Source organism: Xiphias gladius, chromosome 20 (assembly GCF_016859285.1).
Source record: "Xiphias gladius isolate SHS-SW01 ecotype Sanya breed wild chromosome 20, ASM1685928v1, whole genome shotgun sequence".
Lineage (NCBI taxonomy): Eukaryota > Metazoa > Chordata > Actinopteri > Istiophoriformes > Xiphiidae > Xiphias > Xiphias gladius.
The window spans coordinates 25376501-25401092 of NC_053419.1; the positions used below are offsets into that span (position 1 = coordinate 25376501).

The 24592-nt window shown below is 42.8% G+C and overlaps 3 protein-coding genes across 3 annotated transcripts in view; 2 read left to right on the forward strand and 1 right to left on the reverse strand.

The window, feature by feature from the left end:
* man2a1 (mannosidase, alpha, class 2A, member 1) overlaps positions 1 to 6749 on the reverse strand; it is a 17821-nt gene extending 11072 nt beyond the window's left edge. The window contains exons 1-8 of the mRNA XM_040158115.1: positions 6190 to 6749; positions 4257 to 4423; positions 3875 to 4099; positions 3095 to 3239; positions 2895 to 2982; positions 1233 to 1316; positions 431 to 558; positions 179 to 352 (exon numbers count right to left, since the gene is read on the reverse strand). Of these exons, the coding sequence (XP_040014049.1) occupies positions 179 to 352; positions 431 to 558; positions 1233 to 1316; positions 2895 to 2982; positions 3095 to 3239; positions 3875 to 4099; positions 4257 to 4403 (991 nt within the window). The 5' untranslated portion in view covers positions 4404 to 4423; positions 6190 to 6749. The remainder of the gene's footprint in view (positions 1 to 178; positions 353 to 430; positions 559 to 1232; positions 1317 to 2894; positions 2983 to 3094; positions 3240 to 3874; positions 4100 to 4256; positions 4424 to 6189) is intronic.
* A 103-nt stretch (positions 6750 to 6852) lies between these two features.
* atp6v1g1 (ATPase H+ transporting V1 subunit G1) lies at positions 6853 to 11423 on the forward strand. Its single transcript, XM_040156963.1, has 3 exons — positions 6853 to 7056; positions 10309 to 10409; positions 10626 to 11423. The coding sequence occupies exons 1-3, from the start codon at positions 6975 to 6977 to the stop codon at positions 10797 to 10799; spliced, it is 357 nt and encodes a 118-aa protein (XP_040012897.1). The 5' UTR covers positions 6853 to 6974; the 3' UTR covers positions 10800 to 11423.
* A 1339-nt stretch (positions 11424 to 12762) lies between these two features.
* Positions 12763 to 24178, forward strand: slc31a1 (solute carrier family 31 member 1). Its single transcript, XM_040156960.1, has 6 exons — positions 12763 to 12939; positions 17527 to 17571; positions 20076 to 20227; positions 20351 to 20423; positions 20908 to 21076; positions 23903 to 24178. Exons 3-6 carry the CDS (start codon positions 20078 to 20080, stop codon positions 24102 to 24104), a joined length of 594 nt encoding a protein of 197 aa, XP_040012894.1. The 5' UTR covers positions 12763 to 12939; positions 17527 to 17571; positions 20076 to 20077; the 3' UTR covers positions 24105 to 24178.
* Positions 24179 to 24592: the final 414 nt, after the last annotated feature.

The following is a 24592-nucleotide window of genomic DNA, read 5'->3' on the forward strand; positions in this document are numbered from 1 at the left end:
AAACGTTTTTAAATGTATTTGTTTCCTTGACTTTTTCTTTCCCCCCCCAGTTCTCAAATCTTCTTTTAGCCTTAAACGTCGTTACCGGAAACTCTCGACTGTATTTCCTGCTTAACCCGCCTCACTCTCTCTCTTTCTCTCTCCCAATTCTGTCCGAGCGTCTCTCGCCCTCACTCACCCCAGCTCTGTCGCCATAGAAACTCGAGCGTCTGTTGCCGGGCGAAGTGCTTCTTGACGGCATAGTGAACTCGTTGGATGACAATGTTGCTAAGCCCCGCCCCCTTCAGCAGGTAGGTCATGGAGGGGGAGTGGCCAAACGGATCCACCGCCCAACCGCTGCTCGGCTTCACACCTGCTCAGAGACAGCACGTGTAAATAAACGAAGCGCGTGAGCTCGCAGTGAAACGAGGCGTCGCTAAGGAGCACGGACCCAGGTGTCTCTGAATCCACTGGTGTCCCTCGATCAGCTGATCCAACAGAGCGAAGTAATGCGAGTTGGCTTCGTCGGCCATGACCCAGCCGCCCGTCACCAGCTCCAACTGCCCCGCCCCCACCAGGCTGGAGAAAAAAGAACACAGAGGCGGGAAAAAAATCCCTCGTTCTGACAAATGGACTGAATGCGATCAGCTTCAATGAAATAATCATAAAGCGAACATTACAAAATGTCGAAACGACATTGACATCGAGCTTCGTGCTGTAAAGCCGGTGACTCGAAGCAGAGAGCTGAAATAAAACAAATGGAAAAGTGAAGGAAAACAAACGAAGCACAACATAATAAAAGTTCTGACAAAATCCGATAAAAATAAAAGGGAAAGAGAAGAAAACTGGGAAAATCACTGCGGTTGAAAGAAAAACAAGATGGTGTTGCATCTTCACATCACAGCTCATTTAGATCCTGATCACAATCAGAGTTTCTTTTTTTAAGGTTCAAAAATGTATAAAAAAGAAACGATTTTCTGCAGATATAAAAAGAATCAGGCGGCAAAACAGAAAAAGTTGCAACAAAAACTGAGAAATAAAATCGTGTTTCATTTGTTTTTTTCATTATTGTCGACTGTGCTGTTTTTTTCCCCAGATTTTGTTTCAGCTTTTATTTTTGTAATGTTTTTTTTTCTCACAAAGTGGTTCTGAAAATTTGTTTTGCAGGAAAATAAAATAAAAAAAAAACACAACAGGAAAACCTGACAAAACCTCAGAAGACAGAGCGATAAAATGCCAAAAGAGAAATTTACCGTTTGACCATCTCTCTCTTCTGCTCGTCGATGTCGTTCCACCATTTAGAGAAAAAACTGATTTCTGCCCAAATCATCTTCCTCCTGATGCAGAGAAAACACGACGCTGTTGGTTATCGCTGCTGCTCGAACCTCCCGTCAGCTCAAGTCAAGGAGAAGACATCAGTAAAAAAGCAGAGGCCGAAACCAACACCTCCTCCTCTGAGGATGAGTAAACTGTGGTGGAATAAAACACTGAGCAGATGTCAGATGCGTTTTAAGCTGCATACGAAACGATGATGAGGTAAAGCGTGTCAGAGGCTCAACGTGCTGTAACACATTACGCCAACTTTATTTAGAATGATAATTAACACTTAACCTGATTCATTTAGCAGCTGATGTAGAAGAAAATGATCTTCAAGTTCTCTAAGAGAAAATAACATCATCGGAGACACGTTTCACCTTCAGTGTCTCTCTCTTTTTTCGTTTTTTAAAGCAGAAGTCTGGTGATATTTTTCTTCATGTGCAGCCTCAAACCAACACCGACTGTCCCTGATGTATCTGGTTCCTCTGAGCCTCACAGCTCCACTGTTCCTAGAAACTATTAAAACACACTGTGAGTGAGTCACACTGTTGCTCTGGCTGACATGTTCCTTCATCGCCATCCACACACACACACACACACACACACACACACACACACACACACACACTGCAGTTTATTTAGACTCGTCCTGCTACCACTAATACTCGCTACAGCACCAGATGTGGATTAATCCGCCACTGAAAGTAGTCCCCGACACACTCACTGTTTCCTCCTGTTTGATAAAAAACTACAGTGAGCGGCTGCTTTAGGGAAAATTACTGAGACTTTTTTAAATATGAAACTATATATTTAATGATTAACATCATCAGTAGGAACCAATGGGCTCGGAGCCGAAAGCCACAGACAGAGGAGGGAAGGTGTTGAGAAACGGACCGACACGCTGGCCTCGTTCACACCTGGCATTAGAATGTGTCTCCACACGCGTCCCGAGGGACCACTTGTGATCGGATCTCACCTCCCCGCTCCATATGCAAATAAACACGGACATTGTTTCCGTTTGCAAAGACCAAATACGTTGTTGTTTTTAACCAGCGGGAGGCAGTAATGCACTTCCTGTGCCTGGTCTGTCTGAAATTAAACGGAGAAGAAGAAGAAGAAGAAATCGAAATGCTACAGACTGGGTCTATTCCCTGGCGTGTTCCAGACAAACCCCCCAAGATGTTGGACTCGTGATATCTCTCCCTGGGCTTTTCCAAAGTTTCAGGCGTTGTGGAAAAAGTCAGCCTACTCAATTTGAGAACACGAATGAGTTCGTACATCTGCTCGCGCAGAGGACGTCAGTTGAGTGGGCGGTTCTTTTGTGTGGCCACGGATACGTTCATGCGCACTCCGTTAAAAGAATGTGGCCGCAGGTGGCCCAGACCACATCCCGATGCGGTCCGAGTGGTCAGATCTCAGTGCTTCCTCAAGGCGTCCCTGGTGCTTTCACACCTGTACCTGGGTACTCTAAAGCCCTAAAGCTGTCCACCTGTGATAGGATCACCTGAGACACATGTTAATGCAGGTGTGAACAGAGCCTCGGTTGGTTTGGATCTGACTGGTCCTTTAAAATCAGCAGATAGAAACAAGGAGTTCACCTGCTGTCCTCGGTCAGTTTGACCAACATGTTGTTGAGGATGTGTCTCGTCTGATCCTGATAATAACTGTCAAAAGTCTTCAACCAACCTGCAACACACACACACACACACACACACACACACACAATTTAAATGCTATATTTAAATCCATATAATTACTTTGATCAAATCGAAACTCTTGTTGTGGTGTAGTTTCTGACCAGGGTCGTTGTGTGAGTGTGGGACCAGAAAAAGCTCCAGCGGCTGCTCGTCCCACTCGTTTCCATGGTAACGGATCTCAAAGCCCTGTTTCCAGGCGCCGCCGTCGGGGTTATCAAAGGGCAGGAGGTCGTAAACATCCAGCAGCTAAGAGACAAAGATGCAGGAGGTTACGATGGAAACACTAAAACATGATGTCTGACCGTGAATGAAACATATTACGTCAGGATTCTTACACACACACACACTTTTCCGTTAAACACTCTTGACTTCTTCTGGACTTTGTACATTTTTCACATTTCCTCACAAATATTAGAGAAATGCGACCTCAACGCGATTTCAAACCAAAGTAAATACAACCCGCTGTCCTCTCTTCAAATAGACCTCACGTTCCTTAATTCGTTTTCAAGTTCCTACGTCCTCAGACGATTTAAAAAAAAAAAAGCTTCCTTAGAGTTATTTAAAGCCGATGTGAATGTTAGATACATTACTTCAAAATCAAAAAAAAAAAAACTACCGCAAAATTACCTCATGTTTCCCGAGCTATTTATGTTAACTTTAGTTAAATAATTTTCTTTTTGTGACTAAAAAGCAAGTTTTTTTGTAGAATGATTTAAAAGAATCAACTTTTAACCTCAAATTTAAAAACCGTCGAGTTACTTCCTTTATTTATTCTTTCTATTAAAATACCTGATACTTCCTGGAAAGATTACTTTGTTGTTTGACAAATAAAAAATAAAAAATACTTAAAAAACAAACAGCTGGTGTTATGCTAAGCTAACCTGAACTTCGCCGGTTCTGTCCTTCGTCTCTTCGGCCAATCGGCAGCCAGACAGCATGTCAGCTCGGCCGTGGGCGGAGTCTGAGCTCACATTGGCTCCTCCCCCTCCAGTTTCCCACGGTACTTTGCGATGGACCAGAGAGTCCCTCAGCATAGCAACCAAGCGGTTGTTGTCGCTAAGGAGTTGCTCCAACCTGTCAATCTTCTGCTGGAGGCGGAACAAATCCTGCAGAGAGGTTTTGATTGGTTGTTTAAAGGCTTCGTGTAACTGTTAAACCAATGAAACGCTGAGGAGAAACTGAATGAATTTGAATCCAGAGATGTTAAAATGTCAGGGACGTAGATATTTAATGACCAACAACCAGCCTGTTTCTATGACTCACTTCATCCACCTGTCCAGCAGGTGTGTCCCCGCGGTGCCGGAGCTCCGCCCCTTGCATCAGCTCCAGCATGCGGTACAGCGACATCACCGCCACGCAGAAGACTCCGCCCACCACCACCGCCAACACCCGACTCCTCTTCATCACCATGATGAAAAAGAGGTAACAAGCTGGAGACACGAAAAAAAACACGAAGATTTAACAACGCAGAGATTTTCTGTCTGCAGCGTTGATCAGACTGAAATAATAAAACTCTACAAACAGATGAGTTCATGATGAAATTTCTCTGTAACGTGGGCAATCTGTGGACATGAAGACACTTAGTGGACACGAAGACACTTAGTGGACATGTAGAAACTCTGTGGACACGAAGACACTTAGTGGACACGAAGACACTTAGTGGACATGAAGACACTCTGTGGACACGAAGACACTTAGTGGACATCTAGAAGCTTTGTGGACATGAAGACACTTAGTGGACATCTAGAAACTTTGTGGACATGAAGACACTTAGTAGACACGAAGACACTTGGTGGACATGTAGAAACTCTGTGGACACGAAGACACTTAGTGGACATGTAGAAACTCTGTGGACATGTAGAAACTCTGTGGACACGAAGACACTTAGTGGACATGTAGAAACTCTGTGGACACGAAGACACTTGGTAAACACGAAGACACTTAGTGGACATGTAGAAACTCTGTGGACATGTGGAAACTCTGTGGACATGTAGAAACTCTGTGGACACGAAGACACTTAGTGGACATGTAGAAACTCTGTGGACATGAAGACACTTAGTGGACATGAAGACACTTGGTGGACATGTAGAAACTCTGTGGACATGAAGACACTTGGTGGACACGAAGACACTTGGTGGACATGTAGAAACTCTGTGGACATGTAGAAACTCTGTGGACACGAAGACACTTAGTGGACATGTAGAAACTCTGTGGACATGAAGACACTCTGTGGACATGTAGAAACTCTGTGGACACGAAGACACTTGGTGGACACGAAGACACTTGGTGGACACTGTGGACACGAAGACACTTGGTGGACATGAAGACACTTGGTGGACATGTAGAAACTCTGTGGACATGTAGAAACTCTGTGGACATGAAGACACTTGGTGGACATGTAGAAACTCTGTGGACATGAAGACACTTGGTGGACATGAAGACACTTGGTGGACATGTAGAAACTCTGTGGACATGTAGAAACTCTGTGGACATGTGGAAACTCTGTGGACATGAAGACACTTGGTGGACATGAAGACACTTGGTGGACATGAAGACACTTGGTGGACATATAGAAGCTCTGTGGACATGTAGAAACTCTGTGGACATGTAGAAACTCTGTGGACACGAAGACACTTAGTGGACATGTAGAAACTCTGTGGACATGAAGACACTTGGTGGACACGAAGGCACTTGGTGGACATGTAGAAACTCTGACGCGAAGGCACTTATATACAATACTCAGACAGAAGCTCCACAACTCTGCTGAACGAACTCCGAAAACTGACTCAACTGCTATTTTACACAGAAAACTCCACAACTCAAAAAACGGCTGTAATTAGATGAAATTTTTAATAAACATTTCGAATTCTATGCAATTAGTCGTAATTTAATTTTACAGATAATACTTAGAAAACCCTCTGCAGGAAAACTGAGGGTTAAACATCAAACTTGACCTCCTCTCCTTCTGTTGAGAAAAAAAATATCGACAAACAACTAAATACAAAGACAAATTCTCAGTGGACTGTGGTTTTCAGGTTAATCTTTACATTTAACGCTGTTTGCATAAAAATGTACAAAAAATACAAAATGTTTGGAGTATTTTTCTCGGTCAGTGGCAGTGAGGATCAGTCCTGCAGATCAAACTGCTGTGGAGATGAAAAATCATTCAACTTCACATTTTAACTTCAACTCAGACCTTCCTTCCTGGACTTCCGCGTTCAGCAGACAGGAGCAGGTCTCGCGCTCAGCTGTGTCTCGTGCTGTTGTTCACCTGTCCGGTGACGCGACTGTGGCACTTCAGTTTCTCGGAAAAACAAAATAAAAAAATAAACGTTTCATCAAAGCGAAATAAAGTTTTCTGTCTCTCCGCAACGCGGTCTTATCCCGCGGCTGCGTCTGCGCCTGCTCCCCGCTGTTTGTTTTGCTTCCGATCTGGTTCAGCTGATTCAGCGCTGCGGAGACGTCACATCCGGTTAGAGGGGCGGAGAGTCACGTGAAGCTTCCGGCCCGGACCGGATGACCAGGAGGTGAGAGCAGAGTCTTTTATTTTGTGATTGAGTGTTTTCGATCTTTTCAGAATAAAAGACCCCGGGCCTCTCTCGGGTCCAGGTCCTGGTCCAGGTCCTGGTCCAGATTCTGTGCCTGGAAGCTGGTTCGGGGACAGCGCCTCTAGTGGCGTCTGCAGTCTCGACATTTAATGACTGTGTTTCAACATGTTTTGGATTTAAACTCAGTCGCTCAAACGCAGCCGATCGTCCCCAAAAGCAGCCTACTACAGATACACGCGCGCATGCGCACATGCACGCTCACGAACACCGCCCCGCCTCGTGATAAAATCACGTGACCGGTCCGCAGCGTGACGTGACATCAGCTGACTGCTGTCACAGGAAAAGTCGGATCCTCCGTCGACCTTCGTTTCGTTGAATTTCTCCGGTTTGTGCTCCGTTTCAGCGCCGCCGTCCGCAGCTTCCGTCACCCAGCATGGCGAGTCAGTCGCAGGGCATCCAGCAGCTGCTGCAGGCCGAGAAGAGAGCGGCCGAGAAGGTGGCAGAAGCCCGCAAACGTGAGTAGGACAAACGGCCCGCGAGCCGCGGCGGCCCGTTGGCCCGTTAGCCCGTTAGCCCGTTAGCAGGTTACGGCGGCTGTCAGCGGTGAAAACCCCGCGGTGTCCGTGAATAATAAGTGTGGGAGGAAAAGAGAAGGACACAAACGAGGGGGAAGGAGCTGGAACCCGTAGAAACCCTGGTGGGTGGAGGTGGGACAGGCTGCACCTGAACTGAATAAGGAAAGCAGAGAGTTCGGAGACTCTCTGCTCCCTTTGTAATCTTTCCTGAAATCAGAATCAAACCGGAGACGGTTTCAGAATCACTGACTTCCTGTCTTCAGTTCGGCTCATAGGCAGGTCTCCGAACCTCACCTGTTCGTCTAAAATGCGGGGTTTTCTGACTCACATTTCACCGCTGTGCCTACCGCCCGCTGATAAATGTGGATATGTTTCCGTGATGAAGAGAAGGTCTGTGAATGGTTTATAAGAAGTGTGTCCTCAACGTCGAAGACATGGAAACTTTATTTACTTTAATATTTGTTAATTTACTACGATATTTTCTGACACTTGATGTTCTAATCTTTTAGATTACTACACGTCTGCATACAGGCCAGGAAGCACAGCTGCAAAAATGGCCGAAATTTGAATGGAGTATGGTTATGTAATCAGGATAAATGTTGGTTTTATCATATTCCGACTCTGCACGTTGTCACTTTAATTATCGTAGTAGCAGTAACACATATTTTATTTACTCCATTTATTTCTCGAAACAATTCAAAATTCTTATAATATTAAGTAATATTTGCTAAAACCTTGTAATTATTGAATGACTAATGCAGCTACTTGGTTTGGATTCAGCTTCATTTATTCACACATTTGTGTTGCTGTTTGTTCTTGTCTGCTCTTAACAAAACCTGGCTTTTCTATTGGTCCTTAAAATAACTCAGTTTTCCTCAGCGGTTCTGTCAGAGATGCTTCGTATGAGTCAGACATCATGTGGCCATCACATCATGTGACAGAGAGGAGAGGACAGATGATTGCATCCCATCAGGCCGCAGTAAAACCCTTTGATACAACTGGATCAGTTCACTGATTAAATTCAAATAAGCTTTATTGACATGACAGATCCGAAACCTATGTTGCCAAAGCAGTACAGAAAATCCTTTACATTGACAGATGATTTGTAATAAATATACAATAATATCAACTTATAAACCCTCTTATCAAACACAATATGTTAAAAAGGCACAAATAACAATTAGATTCAGCTCCACTCAACTCATGGCCATACAGGACAGAGAAGTTGTCCATAATGTGTGGAAGGACCGGGTCTGATAGACTAACGTGGGCGGCTAAGCAACTTTTACACACGGAATCAGTCCAACATTTACTATAGAGCTTGTTTCTCTTCGTGCCTGACAACAGTCAACGTACTCTGCGGCTGATACTGCACAGCGACGTTCCCCCCACGTAGACAGGGCAGTTTCTGAGGAGTGGGGAGATGGATAAACTCAGGATATGTAAGGTTTATTTTTTCAAAGAAACCCTCACAGGTCCTGATATTTCTCACAGTAAAGTAGGAAGTGAGATTCTGTCTCAGCTTCTCTGTTCCTGTTTCTGTGGCCAGGCTGTGTCCACTCAGTCTGTACTTGGTCAGCGTTGTTCTTAGTTTTCTATCAGTCCGGGTGTTCAGGGGCTCTGCCTCCATGCACTTTCCGTTTAAGGGTCAAGTAGAATTCTTTTTACTTTTTTTGATTTAGCGTCTTCGTGCTAGTATTTGATATAATTGTCTTTTTTTTTTTTTTTTTGGAGATGATTTGGGTGGGTCAGACTGTTTGGTTTATGAAGCAGAGCTTCAGGATCAGCTGGCCGAGGGGCTGAAGGGCCTCGTACTGGCAGGAGTGGGGGTCACTATATTGCAAGTGTTTCTAAAATTTGATTTGTTGCTGATGTTGTTGATTTTAGTTGAAGGGTTTTGGCCAAGCTCTGCCCTGTATGTGTTATTGGCTGTTTGTCTGCGAACTCTACGTATGTTTTGGCACAGTTCTGCATGCAGGGCTTCCAGTGGATGTTTGACCCATTGTGGGAGGTCTTGGCGGGTCCCCACACATCACTACTGTATAATATTATTGGGTCTCTAATGGATTTAGAATCTTGAACCAGGTCTTGATTGGAATGTCAGTCTGGATTTTTCTTTTGGTGGCACGAAATGTCCAGTGGAATAGATATTCAAGCCTAAATATGTGTAATGTCTTGTATGTGAATTCTCTGCTGTAAGCCCCCTCTGGAGGGGGGCAGGAGAACCAGAGTCATACCAGGGGATGTGTATCGTAGCAGTTGTTCTGCAGATGTGTTTATATAAGAAGGTTGGGCTCTTATTGCAGCCTTGTTTCACCCCACGGTGCTGTTTGAAGTAATAGTTTCCAGCTTTAATTGCACATCTGTCATTCAAATACTTTAACTTAATTTAATCATAGGTGCCACAATACAGTCAAAGGCCTTTTTGAAATCTGCAAAACACAAATGAATTTTATTTTTACTTAGATGCACGTGTGTCAGTGGGAGTGGTGAGGTAAAGATGTGGTCAGATGTGCGACGGTTTGGCATGAGTCCAGTCTGACTTGTACACAGGACATTGTGGTCATTGAGGAATTGAACTGTACAGGAGTCGATGCTGCAGGGCGCCACACAGCTGGTGCCACATGACCTCTCCGTAATTCTGAGGGTGAAATTGGTCGCCACTTTTTCAAATATATGACAACATAACATAACAGTAATGACAACATTATTCCAACTCTCAGGAAAATATCCCACACTCAGAATTAGATTGAACAATTTTAGAAAAGCCAGGTGGAATTTTTCTGTGCTATATTCCAGCATCATGTTCAGTGTTTCATCAGGCCCACGTGTTTTTCTGCCTTTGAGGGTCTTCAGTTTTAGTTTCAACTCGTTCATAGTCATTGTGAGATCTAGGGGGTTTTGGTTGTGTTTGATTATCAATTCCATATTTTGTAGTTTTTCAAGTATTTCTTTGGTTTCTAAGTCAGTTCTTGGTGGTGCTGGTCCAAATAAGGTCGGAAAATGTTCAGTCCATATGTGTCCATCCTGTGAGACAAGCTCCTCAGGCTCAGACTGACGCAGTCCACTGGTCCCAGTAGGGGTCAAATTCCACTCTCTCTTCAAGCAGAGATAAGTGTTTCTGAGTGTGGTTTATCTGATGATATGATACTCTCCCTCTAATGTGTTGCGGATGTCTCTCGACCTCCTCAGGTAAGAACCGTCGTCTGAAGCAGGCGAAGGAAGAGGCTCAGGCCGAGATCGAACAGTATCGACTGCAGAGAGAGAAGGAGTTCAAGACCAAAGAGGCCGCCGTACGCACTCCTATTAACTTCACTTTTTAAATTATATTTGTTGAACTGTGTTTTTTTTGTTTTTAGTCTTAACTGTTTTGTTTTTTTTGTTTTTTTTAATGAAATTTGAGATTTTAACATCCTGCTTTTCACTAAAATCTCCTTTTCATATTCTTTTATTTCTAATACATTTAATAAATTAGGAAAATCTATTATATGCCCTATATTTGCTTTCAGGCCCTCGGTTCCCATGGTAACAGCGCGGTGGAGGTGGACCGTGACACGGCAGAGCGAATGGGTCGTATCCAGGCCAGTTACCGTGGTAATCGGGAGACGGTGCTGGGCGATCTTCTGCGACACGTCTGCGACATCCAGCCGGAGTTTCACGCTAACTACCGCGTGGCCGGCTGAGGGGCCGGGGCCACGAGTCAGAGTCGAGACCAGAGGGCCGGGGCAAACAGAAGAGACATGGATGTTAGCAACATTACCTTTGTTAGCTTTGATCAGAGCCGAAACCTTTTTAGTTTAGTGTGTTTTAGTTTTTGATTGAAACAAACAAAATTCTCCTAAACACGGGCAAAATATCAGAAAAGGTGAGAAGTTCATCGTGTTTCCTGCTCCGTACGAAGACGAAAACGTAAATAAATGTTGGTGTTACTGTGTTGATGTTTACGAAATATTTATATATATCACAGTTAATTTTTTTGCTTGTTTTTGTTAAGTCTTGAAATCTTTCCTAACCTAACAAAATAAAAGTCTTTCTTCACTGTATCTTTGGTTGATTCTCTCACCTGACAATCAGGTCTCAGTTTAAATGGAAATAAAACTAAATGATTTCAGATTGGATGATGCTGATTGGCTATTTTTCTCTGAATTCATTCTTCTGCTCTCTAACCTGATTGGCTGGAGGAAGGCTTTTATTGTGAAACTGTTTTTTTTGTTCGTTTCCTGTGTGACCAAGTGACTTCCTGTTGACGTTTGTGAAGTGATGATGAAAAAAAAATATATATTAAACTGAATGTTGATTGGCTGAAACTGTGCGATGTTGTTCCGTGATTTTAAACCAAAATGTCAAACACCTGGAGGCCAGCAGAGGGCGCTGAACCCGGGGCTCCAGGTGTTCTTGAGGAGGAAACAGGTAACACGTGTGAAGAAGCAGTGTTGTTGCTATGGTTACCTGCCCCTGAATGTACCAAGAGGGGGTTCCAGGGGTTCTTGGAGATGTTTCTGGAGTTACTCAGGAGGTTCTATGAGTCCTTGAGGAAGTTCCGAGGTTCCTTTAACATGTCACACGGGACCTCAATGGAGTTTCAGGAACTCTTGTGGAGGTTCTAGGGGTCCTGGAAAAGGTTCCTGGGGTTCTTGAGCTTTTCAAGTCCCAAAGGGCCTTCAGAGATTAAACTGAGATCACAACTGGTTCAGGACCAGGTCTTACATCATCCACACAGTGATTCCAGTGTGAGATCAGACAAAGTAACATCATCACAACTGTCTGAAAAATACTTATTATTATTATTATCATCATAGGTTGAGGACTGGGTTGTAAACCTCTGATTTTTAATCTACTTAATAATGTATTGTTTTTCTATCATCTATACGTATGTATTTATATTATATAAATATTTAGCACTTGTGTGTTCCCTCTATAATCACTCACTCACTTGTATTTAATGTTTTGCTTGTTACTTCTTTTCACAGAGAACGTTGTGTTGGTGAGTGTGACTGGGTGGGAGGGGTCGGGCTGTCAATATTTTTTCTGTTCACTTAAAATGAACAGAAAACCAATCAACAGTTTTAGGTCACGATCGCTGCTATTGGTGAAACACAAAAAACTGTATAAAATAGTTGAAACTAAAATGAAATGCTGCACACACGTTACTTTGTCAGAAACAGTAATCCAGTACTATGATGAGAATAATAACACATACGAGCCCATTCTGCACGACGAGTACTTTTTCTTTGGATACTTGAGGTACATTTTGCATTATGCGCAACTTGTCCTTGTAACGGACTATTTTTATACGGTGGTATTTGCACTTTTACTGAAGTAACGGATCTGAGTAGTTCCTCCACCGGGGATTACAAATAAACGGAAATAAATAAGTCAAATGTATAAAAGAAAGTATTACTTTATACGTGTTATAGGTTATATGGTTATTATAGTTGTATGCCTCTAAACAAGGAAACTTCATAAAAGAACGAACGCGGTGTAATCTGATCCAGGATCAGTCTCACATGACCATGATCACGTGACTCTTACCAACAAGCCTCGCTTACGTGGCTCCGACGAGGTCCCGCCCATCGTCTTGAGACTCGCCTTCTGATTGGTCCAAACCTCGAAGCTCCTCCTTTGGGCCCTGCGTCTAGACGCCGTGACGCATGCTCACGGAAGTGGCGGAGCAGCAGAGGCAGACGGCGAAGAGAAGAAACAACGCTCTCGTTCTTCTTTTTTCTTTTCTTCTCCTGTTTTATTTTCTCGTGACTTTTTAGTCTCATGTTTCAGAACCAAAACAGAGGAACAGAAGTAGAAGAATCCCTGGAACATTCGGAGGTGAGCTCAGTTTGTGTGTGATAGTGTGTGTGTGTGTGTGTAATTGTGTCAGTGACCTCTGGTGCTACACACTAGCTCACTGTTAGCTACCATACGATACTCCTAAGACAAATGTTATAATTTAAAGTGGCCAGAAATACGCGCACGTGAGTTTCAAACCTGGGCCAGTCCCAGAACAGGACAGGTGTTGGTATATAATTCACCTCCGGGGTCCCGATTCTGGTAAACCCTCTCCTTTTATGACCACTTTTACGTTCGTCTCCGTCGCCGTCTCGGTCTGCTGTACTGCAAGAAATGGATGAGGGGATCTGGTTGATGAGGAACTTTTAACAACAGTGATTGGTGGTTGCAGTCCGCAACCACCGTGCGCTGTTAGTCCAGGTGTCGGTCTGTTTTTCTGTCATCGTTTTCTCCGAGAAGGAAATAACTCCCGAGGTTAAAAAAAATAATCATGACCGAGGAGGAGAACCGGTCGAGAATAATGAAGACAGTAGAGATTGGCTTGGGCACACGCCAGTCTCACCACTGCGTTCATTTAGTGGCTCTTTGGGAGCTTTCGATCAGAACACACGTTCTTCCTCAGCAGACTGACTATTTTCATTAAAATCATTCTGTAATTTGATTAAAATAAAATTGTATAAAATGTCAGAAAATAGCGAGAAATGCTTCTTACAATTTTTCTAAAGCCCAAAGTGATGTCTTCACACGGTCAGTTCAAAACCCCAAATATTCAGTTTATCAGCACATTTTGGTCATTTTTACTTGAAAAAGAACTGAAACAATTCACTGATTATCCAAACCATTCACTTTTTTATTTCTCTCCACCAAGTGATAGATTCATGAATTGATCCTCGCAGCACTGCCAGTTGTGACTGTAGTTCTTTAAATTTTCTACTAGTGCTTCTCCTCAGTGTTGTTTATTGAACATTGACCTATTTCTCATTAATAAATATGTGCCCCCCCATAAAATACATTCACCTAGTCTGGTGTCAAATGACGGCTGAACAGAGGCAGTGTTTCACTGCACAGTGACTTTTGATTAATCCGTCCATAATGTTATTGATTAATTGCTAATTGTTTAGTTTATAAAATGTCATAAAACAGTTAAAAATGTCCATCTCAGTCTCTTGACGTCCACCATGGTGTCTTTAAATGTTTTGTCCATCCGTCCATTTTCTTTCACCTATCCGTGGTTGGGTCGCGGTGGCAGCAGGTTAAACAAGGTAGTCCGGACGTTACGCTTTCCAGCTCCTCCCCAAAGTGTTCCCAGGCCAGACGGGATATGTCATCCCCCCGGCATGTTCTGGGTCTACCCCAGGGCCTCCTACCAGTTGGACGTACTTGTAAAACTTCCAATGGAAGGAGCCCAGGAAACATACTGATCAGACGCCACTGTTTTCCTGGCAGAGAACCACGGCCTCTGTTTCCACGCAGATTCCGTGTCCCCAACCTCCCTTGAGATGCATGCAAAGTTCTTCCGGAGGTGGGAGTTAAAGACCTCACGGACAGGGGCCTCTGCCAGATATTCCCAGGCCTCGCCGGCCACCCTCACTACAGGTTTGGGTTTGCCGGATCTGTCCAGCTGCCCTCCCCGCCGTGTGATCCAACTCAACACCAGGTTGTGATCAGTTCACAGCTCTGCTCCTCTCTTCACCTGAGTGCCAAGACATACGGCCGCAGATCAGGTGATATGAGCACAAAGTCGATTAGCGATCTTTGGCCTAGGGTATTCTGGTACCAGGTAACCTTATGAACCAGAACAGAAGTCCATCAACGAAGCACTGCATAGGTTCAGATCAGGTAGGCCGTTCCTCCCAATCACACCACTGCAGGTGTCTCCATTGTTGCCCATGTGAGCGCTGAAGTCCCTCAGTAGAACTATAGAGTCCGTAGGCAGAATCCCTCCAGGACACCACCCGGAGACTCCAAGAGGGTCAAATGTTCCGTCCAAAACCCCAGACTGATTCGGTTACAGAGACACGGAGAAAAAAACCGCAGCAGATTCGTTTAATTGAATTGTTTCTGCTCTAAATGTAACCCAGAGCTACACCGGGGATTTTTACTGTGCGCTGCTGTGAAGTGCTTCACCGATGAACAGTTAATATGATTATATGATGAAACGAGTAATCAGACTGCAGTAAGCATGTTTCCCAATGACGATGATAAACAGTCAAGCTTTTTTATCATATTCTGTGTACAGTCAGTGTATAATGCAGAAGGTAGTTTATTAGAAGCTTTGATTTTAACAGTCTGGAGTCACTGGGTTTAACTGATCCATAATCAGCAGTTAATCAATGACAATAATCTGCAGCTCCAATCAGCTATAAAAGAGATAATAGGCGAAATAAAAGGAAATCGGCGACGGGGGGGAAAGAAGAGGTATTTTTATGAAATGGACTGAAAGAAAGGAAGAAAGTGGAGAATAAAACGTGTTACCTGTAGTCTAAAGGTGAGACACAGACGATAAGAGACATCACATCCTGTCCACTCAGTAACATGAAAACTTCAAACTGAAGCAAGTGTAAGGTTCAGAGGGAATCAGTCAGAGAGATAAAGCCCTGAGGACCCGACCTTTAAACTGAACTCAGATCAGCAGGAAACAAAGACTCAGTGAATAAAAACGGTTAAAGAAAGAACAGACTGTCTGCGTGAAGGTCTGAAACTCAGTCTGCTTTACTCTAGACCAGGACCCTGAGGACGTTGGTCCCGGAAGTTTAAAACGTTCTCTTTTTATTTCAAGTATTTTTATGGTGAAGAGTTGGGTCATCATCATACATGGTGTGAATTAAATATCACAGTAAACAATATCCTATAAGCGGACTACTTATCGATTATCAACAGAGGAAACAGTCTTCACAACACAGAGTACAGACGAATGACAGGACAAGAACAGAACGGCCCCTCGACCCTCCCCAGGAGCGCTACCAAATGTTGCCTGTCACATCAGTTATGATGTAAAATGTAAAACATTTTGTTATAGTTATCTTTTTCAGAGGTTCCCTTTTATTTAGGTTTAGTTTAGTTTTTTTAAACATTTTTCATCAGTTTTCTGAGATGAGATGAACAGTGGAACTCACTAAAATAAAGCCCATGAGAAAAGTCCAGACTTATAAGTGATTATATAAAAGTGGGATTGTATTTGAACTGAAACTCCTCATGAGACCTAGCTGTGTGAGTCTATCAGGGTCAAAGGTCAACCCCCTCAGGATGTCAATTATTTACTGATACATCATAATCGATACGTCTCACAGAGACCTGTCCTTACAGTTTTTTTCACCTGACCTGACACGGCCGCATGCCAGCTGATGCAACAGCCATTATCCTCAGTATTGATCATGTATCTACACGGTAAAGATCTCTGGGTCACCATCGACCCACACTGGATCAATATTATAACAACACGACACTGACTTAACTTTACCAGCCCCTCAGTGTCAGAGTTATTTACCCAAACTAAAATATAGTTATTTTGACCTTCAAACTGTCACATATTTATTGTTAGTTATGTTAAACAATGTGCATGTGAGATTTAAAACTTCAAGGATTCACATTAACAATCAGCAACAGTCACGTTGGTTTGAAAAGAGCCGACTACAACAGAACGGGATTTTAGTTGGAGTCAATAACACAGCGGCTGATTTATGAGTCGTTTCAGTTAGTGTGGGGTTTGATAACATTTTATCCTCTGATCTGAATCAAAATCGAGTCTGAATCCATTTAAATCGCTTTTCAGTCCTTTAGGGTTTATTTGATGACTTTTTATTGAGCAGTCGGTTGAGGAAAACAACTGTCAGATGTATTGATAAGGAAAATGTTGGTTGCAGCTTTGCAGTTCTATGAGCTCACTGAGGTTTTTTGTCTGTTTAATGTCTAATTAACGACAGAGGAAAAAAAGTAATTTCATAAAATCTTTTCAGCACATGAGCTCACTTTTCTTAAAAAAGAACAAGTAGATGTAGACCCAGAGTCCCTGTATGAGATGAAGGACCTGCTGTTATAGTTGATATTCTGCTTCAGTGGAGCAAATTTCTAACAAAACTATGCTGAATTAATCATCTAGACCCAATTACTATGTAGTGAATGCGGGGCTTTTGGGGCCCCTGGGGGTCTGGGGCCCCTGTGTACGATTACCTGGTAACCTAGTAAAGCTAACCCAGTAGTGTGTTGGTCCATACTGACCCTGTGAAGTTGAGTGTTTATAAAATGTCAGGAAACGATGCTGAAAGTTGCTGGTGTCATGTCCTCATATCAATATATCGATATGCTCTGTGACACCCGTACGTTCAAACATACACATTCACTGCGTGGCACCAACTTTTTCCACTGACAACACCTGTCCCAGAACAGCTGACTGGGCCTGAAAATAACCAGATATGCCCCGCTAGGAAAATAAAACCAGGGTGAACAGGTGTGTGAACAGGTGAGAGTTCAAAAGTTAAATCATCCAGTTATCCATCCGGGACTTTTCATTGGCTGTCAGAGTCATGCCAGTGTCTGATTGGCTGAAGCTGGTCCTGTTATCTGTTTTTATTGGCTGTTAAATCCCCCCCCCTCCTCTCTCTCACTCTCACTCACTCTCTCTCTCAGACAGACTCTTCAGTGCTCGATCACCCCTCGCTCTCTCCTCTACAGGTAAGTTTTTAAATGAACTTAATCTGACATCAGCCAATCAGAACGCAGCGCACTAATGTGCAGCTGGTTAATGACTCGTTTTTTATTTCTGTAAAACTTGAATGTTAAAATGAGGTTTTCATGAAGCGTAGAGTAATAAAAGGTGATGTGAGAGAAAGAAGAACGGAGACTGTTTCCATGATAACGTCAGAAAAAATGCATCAGCCTGAGTTAAACCCATCTTCACTTGCACAGACCTGATAAATATTTTAGTCTTCTATTTGTTCACGTTGTGAAAACATGACGGTACAACAACAGAGTGGTAACACAGAGGCCATGAAGCTCAGAAAGGAGGTGTGAAGTTTTCAAACAACAGACAGAACGGTTGTTTTTATTTTTTGTCTTTTTATGCTGATTATTTTTACCCAGAAACCTCCGCAGCTGCTAAAACACAGACTCTGACTCTGTCTGTGGATAATCTGCAGTGTGTAAGAGAGAATCCGTCTGATTATTATTCACGGCACCAGGTGTTTCCGTCTGAGCCAGTGCTATTCATATTTACACCGACGTCAATCTAACACATTCGTTCACTGTTTCGTACATTTAACTGCGATTTCACATGAGTTTAACCCCCAAAACACACGAAATTCAATTCTGACCTTTATTTAGGCAGGTTAATCCCACTGAGGTGACACCTGGTCAGGACGACAACAGACACACAAACGCAACAAACTAAACACCAGGTGACTGAGTGACGGCTCAGAAGGAAGGAGCTGAACCCAGAGACAGTTGGTCAAAGAATCGTCAGCACAGAGTTCACAGTAGCCATGAATTCAGTTGAACCTCCCTCTGTGCGTCTGCGGCAGGAAACAGCCCCGTCCGTGCGCCAGGGTTGGACCGGGAACGAAATTCAGCCCCGGACTTAGGGTTGAAACTTAAAATCAACGAGGTGAAGTGGAGATTAGAGATTTAATCATGATTTACAGACCTGCAGGGTTCAGACCTATAAACCGAACGTACGCACAAAAACTGGTGAGAGAGAGGGAGAGAAGGCGAGAGACACTGACAACGAACAGAACGTCACATTAATGCTTTTAACTCAAAGTGACGCTGACTCGTCCAAACAGAAACCTGGACAACAGCGTTGCCGATGGCCACGGCTGACCTTCCCCTTAATGTTAACGAAGCTATGATCTAATTGGCTGAGGGCAGACAGAGCCTCGGAGTGCTCCGATTGGCTCTCTCTGCCTCCCGTAGCCTCGGGGCCTGGCAGCCAATCGGATTACAGCGAGGCATCTGCTCAGTGATGTCAGACTGTTACCGCAGTTACGGCTCTGCTGTGATGTCATCGGCGTTCAGTCTGTGTCTCTCTGGACGAGTCAGCATCACTGTGGAAGAAGAGGTATAACTAAGGTAAGAGAGTGTGTGTCCTTAATGTCTCTCGTCCAGTTTGTGACGAAAATAATAATACTGTTAATAATAGTGTGTCTTCAGCAGGCGTGGTTGGTTTTAAACTTTCTCTGGGACTCAGCCTGTGTCCTCAAAGAGTAAGTCACAGCAACTGTTTAAATGCTGATTTATCTGAACACACAGAAGACTCGTTTATATTAAATGCTGATTTTCTCAGCAGAAGCGGTTCGGGAATGACTGCCGCTTAACGCGAAGTGTTCATGAGATGAAATCTGTTTGATCCTGGTTCAGTGTCTGATGACAGAAAGAAGAAACTCTGTAAATGAGAACGGCGACATGTTGAATTGAGCTGCATCTAAAACCCAGCGAGGTGATGACAGAGCAGAGGAGCAGACTGTAAACAGACTGAAAAGTTTCTATTTTAGATAAATATATATAGAAAAGGGGGTTTAAAGATCTGAAAGGTGAAGCGGAGCCAGAACATGCAGGATTTAAAACTAATCAGCAGAATCTTAATACGAACCCCGAAACAAACAGTAAGTCAGCCGAAACTGGCCTTTCTATTTTTTTAAAACCCTTAGACGGATGTCTGCAGTCAGTCAGGAACCGTCTCAGTCAGATCTGAACTCACGGACAATAAACGCATATTGTTAGATTCAGTAGGACGTCCACTTCCTGAGGATATCATTATCTCTGATGTTCCTCCAGAATAAACTTCCAGAGATCCACGCAGGACCCAGAGGAGGCTGCAGAACCTCATTCAGAATCTTCACGTTTTTAAGTTTACTTCAGTGTCACAGTGACCCAGTAACAGTTGTCTGGACATCCACGGCTACGCTGAGAACAGGAGCTGATCACAGCTGGTTCAGCAGCTTTTACTGGGACGGTGTGGCTCAGTGGAAAAAGATACAGGTTATAAACAGAAAAAGGGCTCAAGTCGTAGCTCACAGCTAAATCACTGACTACATGGCAGCATTATACTTCCAGTCTACATCTCCCAAAGCATAGTGGGGACTGTAGTTCCTTAAATCGGACCAGGATTATCCTCCCACTACAAGTAACACAAACAATAACAACAGGCCTTTTAAAAATCTTTTGCTTTTGTTCCCGAGCAGCAATGGACCACATGAACCACAGCACCATGGAGATGGACCACTCCCACCACCGTCATCACACCATGGCCCCCCCCATCACCAGCGGACACGACCACGGGGGAGGATCAGGAGGAGGGGGGCACGATGGGAACCATGGAGGACACGGGGGGATGGTAAGGGGTGTGGCATATTGCTGCTACATGCTACATCATGTTGACATGACGATAGCATCATGGTATTAGCATGCTAACATGGCAGTGTGGAGCTAACATGCTAGTGCTGTTGTCGTTGCCTAGGCAATGACCTTCTATTTTGGCTACAACAACGTGGAGCTGCTGTTCACTGGACTGCTCATCAACTCACCTGGAGGTCAGAGGTCACAGCGAGGGAGCGAGAGAGGGGGGACTCTGCATTTCATATGTCACTCGCCCTCTGTTCACAGCTTTTTTTTAAATTCACTGGACGTATTTATATTTTTATACTTTTTACATGTTGATTTTTCTTTTATTTATTTTGTATTTTTTTAGAACTTTATACTTTGGTATTTTTTTACATTTGGATATTTTTATATTTAAATTTTTTTTTTGTTTAATATTTTTAAAGTTTTTGTATTAAAATTTTTGCACTTGTGTTCTTTATATTCAGTATTTTTATATATTTATTTTATATTAAATTTAATAATGTGTTTTTATGTTAAGATTTTAAAAAGAAACTCTATTGTATATTTTGATTTTTAATGTTTTTATATTTCCATCGTTTTCATTTAGATTTTCTTAATGTAATGTTTTTCTTTCTCTACTATTCGTTCTGTCTCTGACACTAACCAGTCCCCCTACTCCTGTCGTCCAATCAGAGATGGTCGGAGCGTGTATCGGTGTCTTCCTATTGGCCGTACTGTACGAGGGGTTAAAGATCGGCCGTGAGGTGTTGCTGCGTCGCAGTCAGGTCAACGTCCGCTACAACTCGATGCCGCTCCCCGGGGCTGATGGGACGGTGCTGATGGAGACACACAAGACAGTCGGGTAGGTCGCTAAAGCTAATGCTAACAACTACATTTAAAATTGATAACGACCATAGAAAGTAATTAAAGTTAAGTTTTCAAGTTTTTAAAAGTAATAGTGCAGCGCCCGTCAAGATGGAGCGTGACCTTCATCAGATGTCATCAGTGACATCATCAAAGGGTTGCGTCTCAATCCGAAAGAAAGTGGTTACCGTGGTAATAGCAAGTGCAGCTTAAAATAAATGGAGGGTTGGGGTCTCGACAGCCGCTCATCCAAAAACCTTCACAGTCGACACTGCACTTCCTGAGGTCCTCAGAGAGACGGACAGACAGAGAGAGACGGACAGAGACAGGCGGACAGAGAGACAGACATGCATTTACAGTTAGCTAAAGGATAAACATGTTTTCAGTATGTTCATTGGACCGGACGGTATTAGAGATGTGAAGTGTGTCTCCTGAGGTCCAGGATATTGAGAATAAGCGAATTATTTTGATAAACCTCTGGTATAAGGAGGAATAAGTTTTATCCTGAATGGCCCCTCAAGCTCCGGTGGGAGTATGTAAATGTCTTTCCACATTAAAGGTTAAATGTTTTTATATGTGTAATTTTACAGAGTGCATGTTAGAAAGCTACAAATGGAAACTACTGATACGCATGTTGAAACATGTCCACTCAGTACAATCGTCAGTAGATGCCCTCACACGTTGTCAAGAGAACACCAAGCATGTCCCCAGTTCAGTCCTGACGTTCAGGTTATATGTTTAAAGGATATGAGTTCTCATCACATGCGATTTCTAGAAGATAATTTGCTTTATTGTTATTCTTTTTTAAAAATGGAATGTAAAATGTTCATCTAACAGAGTTAATGCTTTTCTCTATGATGAGGCCCTGATAGTAAAGAATATAGCTTGCGTTAATGACCTATAGTAAAATGAGTCTATAGAAAACATGGATTTCTTTACTCCAACCAATATTTCAGAGGCTGGGACACACATAAGATAATAAGGGAAGACCCTGCTTCTCCATTATGGAAGTTTTCTTTCCAAGAGGTAAAACAATGCCTTTCACTACGTGTATATATCTATAAAAGGAACATGCAAGGACACTGACATTTCGTACACTAATGACCATACGTTGAGCTATTTCCACACACATTTTCATGTTCATTCTAACTACCCCAAATACTATTTTGGTCCTATGAAAATGGCTTTAAAATGCTCACATGCCTTGTTATATTCTGAATATCTTCAGGTCCATAAGTGTTAGAGACTCCAAATATTGGCACAAAATTAATAAAAGACTGTTCGAAGAAAAAATGGTTCACATTGTATGGGTGCAAAAAGTGTTTTTCTCAATATCACTCTCGTTTAAGAATTTGGCACTTTTTTCCAAATCTACGGCCGTATGGAAAATTAATCAGCAGGTAGTACAAACTTTGAATGGTTCAGTCGTACTAAGAACATGTTTGTTTTCCATCCTGTATTTGCAGTCTGCCCAGTGTCAGTCGTTTTCAGCCCTCTATCTGTTCTTCTCTCCTGCTCTCTGTGCTCACGTATACAGTAATTTAATGCAGCTGAATTCCCAATGAAGCTGCTCTCATCTACATGTTTGTCTGTTTCTGTTGTCAGAAAACAGAAAAGTACGAAACAGTGACTGAAACGTGTCCCATTGAGACGACATGTTAACCAGCAGTCACTTCCAGGCTGTTTCCAAGCTGCTGCTCTAAGCTGCTGAAATCCTGATTTTATAACTGAGACACCATCCGAGAGAATCACCAGACACATGAGTTAAAGACGACGGCTGTTCTGTGATTTCAGATGCATCTACCTGTAAAATTATCAGTCAGAGAGAAAGTTAGAATCTCATTTCTAGTCTGTGTCAGCTGCCATCTGGCCTGTTGAATGAGACACAAAGAGAGGTTGTGCCTGCGGAGGGAAAACCGGACCTCACATTTTGTATTTTACAATTAGATTTCTTTGTATTTTTTTACCTAAATTTTCATTTTAAGATGTTTTTTTGTTTTCTGTGTGTTCGTGCTTCTGTTTCTTGTGCCATGATGCAACGTCCTCCAGGTGGCGCTCTGCTGTTTTCATTGTCATCTGATTTGTATGAGCTAAAAAAATTTATTCTAAAAATTACGCTAATGCTGAGGCTAACGCTAACATTAACCATAACATAGACGATTTAAATGGTAATGCTAACACTAACAATGTTAATTTTGAAAATTACATTTACCCTGAATATAAACATGTTGTTTTAGCAGTGATACTAACCGCAACAATTAAACACTGGAGCTAACAGTCGTTTTTAAACTATTAGCACAAAGGTTTATTATTAACTAGAACACTAGAGCTAATAAAGCTAACAAATTGTATTTGTAGCAATGCTAACACCAAAAAAAAAGAGAAATAATGCTAACACTGCTGCTAATGCTACATTCATTTAGCCAAAAGTGCTAATTTTAGTGTTCACAATAAATATATGTAGAGACCTGATCTGATCTGTAATACTGAGGCTAATGCTAACATTGACCAAAACAAAATGTATAATATACACATAAAAATGATGTGATTGATGCTACACACGCTAACAATGCTAATGAAATTTTCTTCTGCTAATGACAATGCTGCAAATGTGAAACATAGGTGCTACAGCTAATAGTGGCATTGCACTACAATATCAATATCAGAAAAGATTAGCATCAGAGCTAACTGTAACATATAATGGTAATGTTAAAATGTACTGCAGTGGATGAATGCTAATGCCTAACCTTAATAAAAGTTCTTTAAGGTGAATGGTACTGCTAATGCTAACAGGAATGCTAACCCCCTCCTGTTGTCCTCTCAGGCAGCGAATGCTAAGCCCCGCCCACTTCATGCAAACCCTTCTGCACATCATCCAGGTGGTCGTAAGCTACTTCCTGATGCTCGTCTTCATGACTTACAACGGTTACCTGTGTATCGCCGTGGCAGCCGGCGCTGGCATGGGCTACTTCCTGTTCAGCTGGAGGAAGGCAGTGGTTGTTGACATCACAGAGCACTGCCATTAACTAACGTGCCAGTTAGCATCACGTCAGGAAATTTAATTTCTGCTGATCACAATCGATAAACCCTAACAATCACCGTCACTAACGTGCTAATGGAACTATAAACCACCAGAATGTTAGCAGCAATTTTTAGTTAGCACATAAAAAGAGACACTAAATTACAAATGTTAATTGTTAACCTTGGTAGCACCTCGTTGCAGGTTAGTGTGCACACTAGGTAATGTATTTAGCAAGTAAGGATCCTCGTTTTACAGAAAACGACGATCACTTATTGTCATGTTTTCAGCCAGATTTTTTTTTTTGTGTGTATGACCTCCTGCTGGTGGACAAGCAGGCCAATCAGAGCTTGGATCACCTCAGAAGGTTCAGACTGGCCAGATCCCCTGGTTTGTCTCTTAATTTCCCTTTTTTTTTTTGTGCCATGACAACTGGAACGTTAGCACTAGCTGTTGCTAACCAAAATGTTAGCGTACAAAGCTTACATACACGTC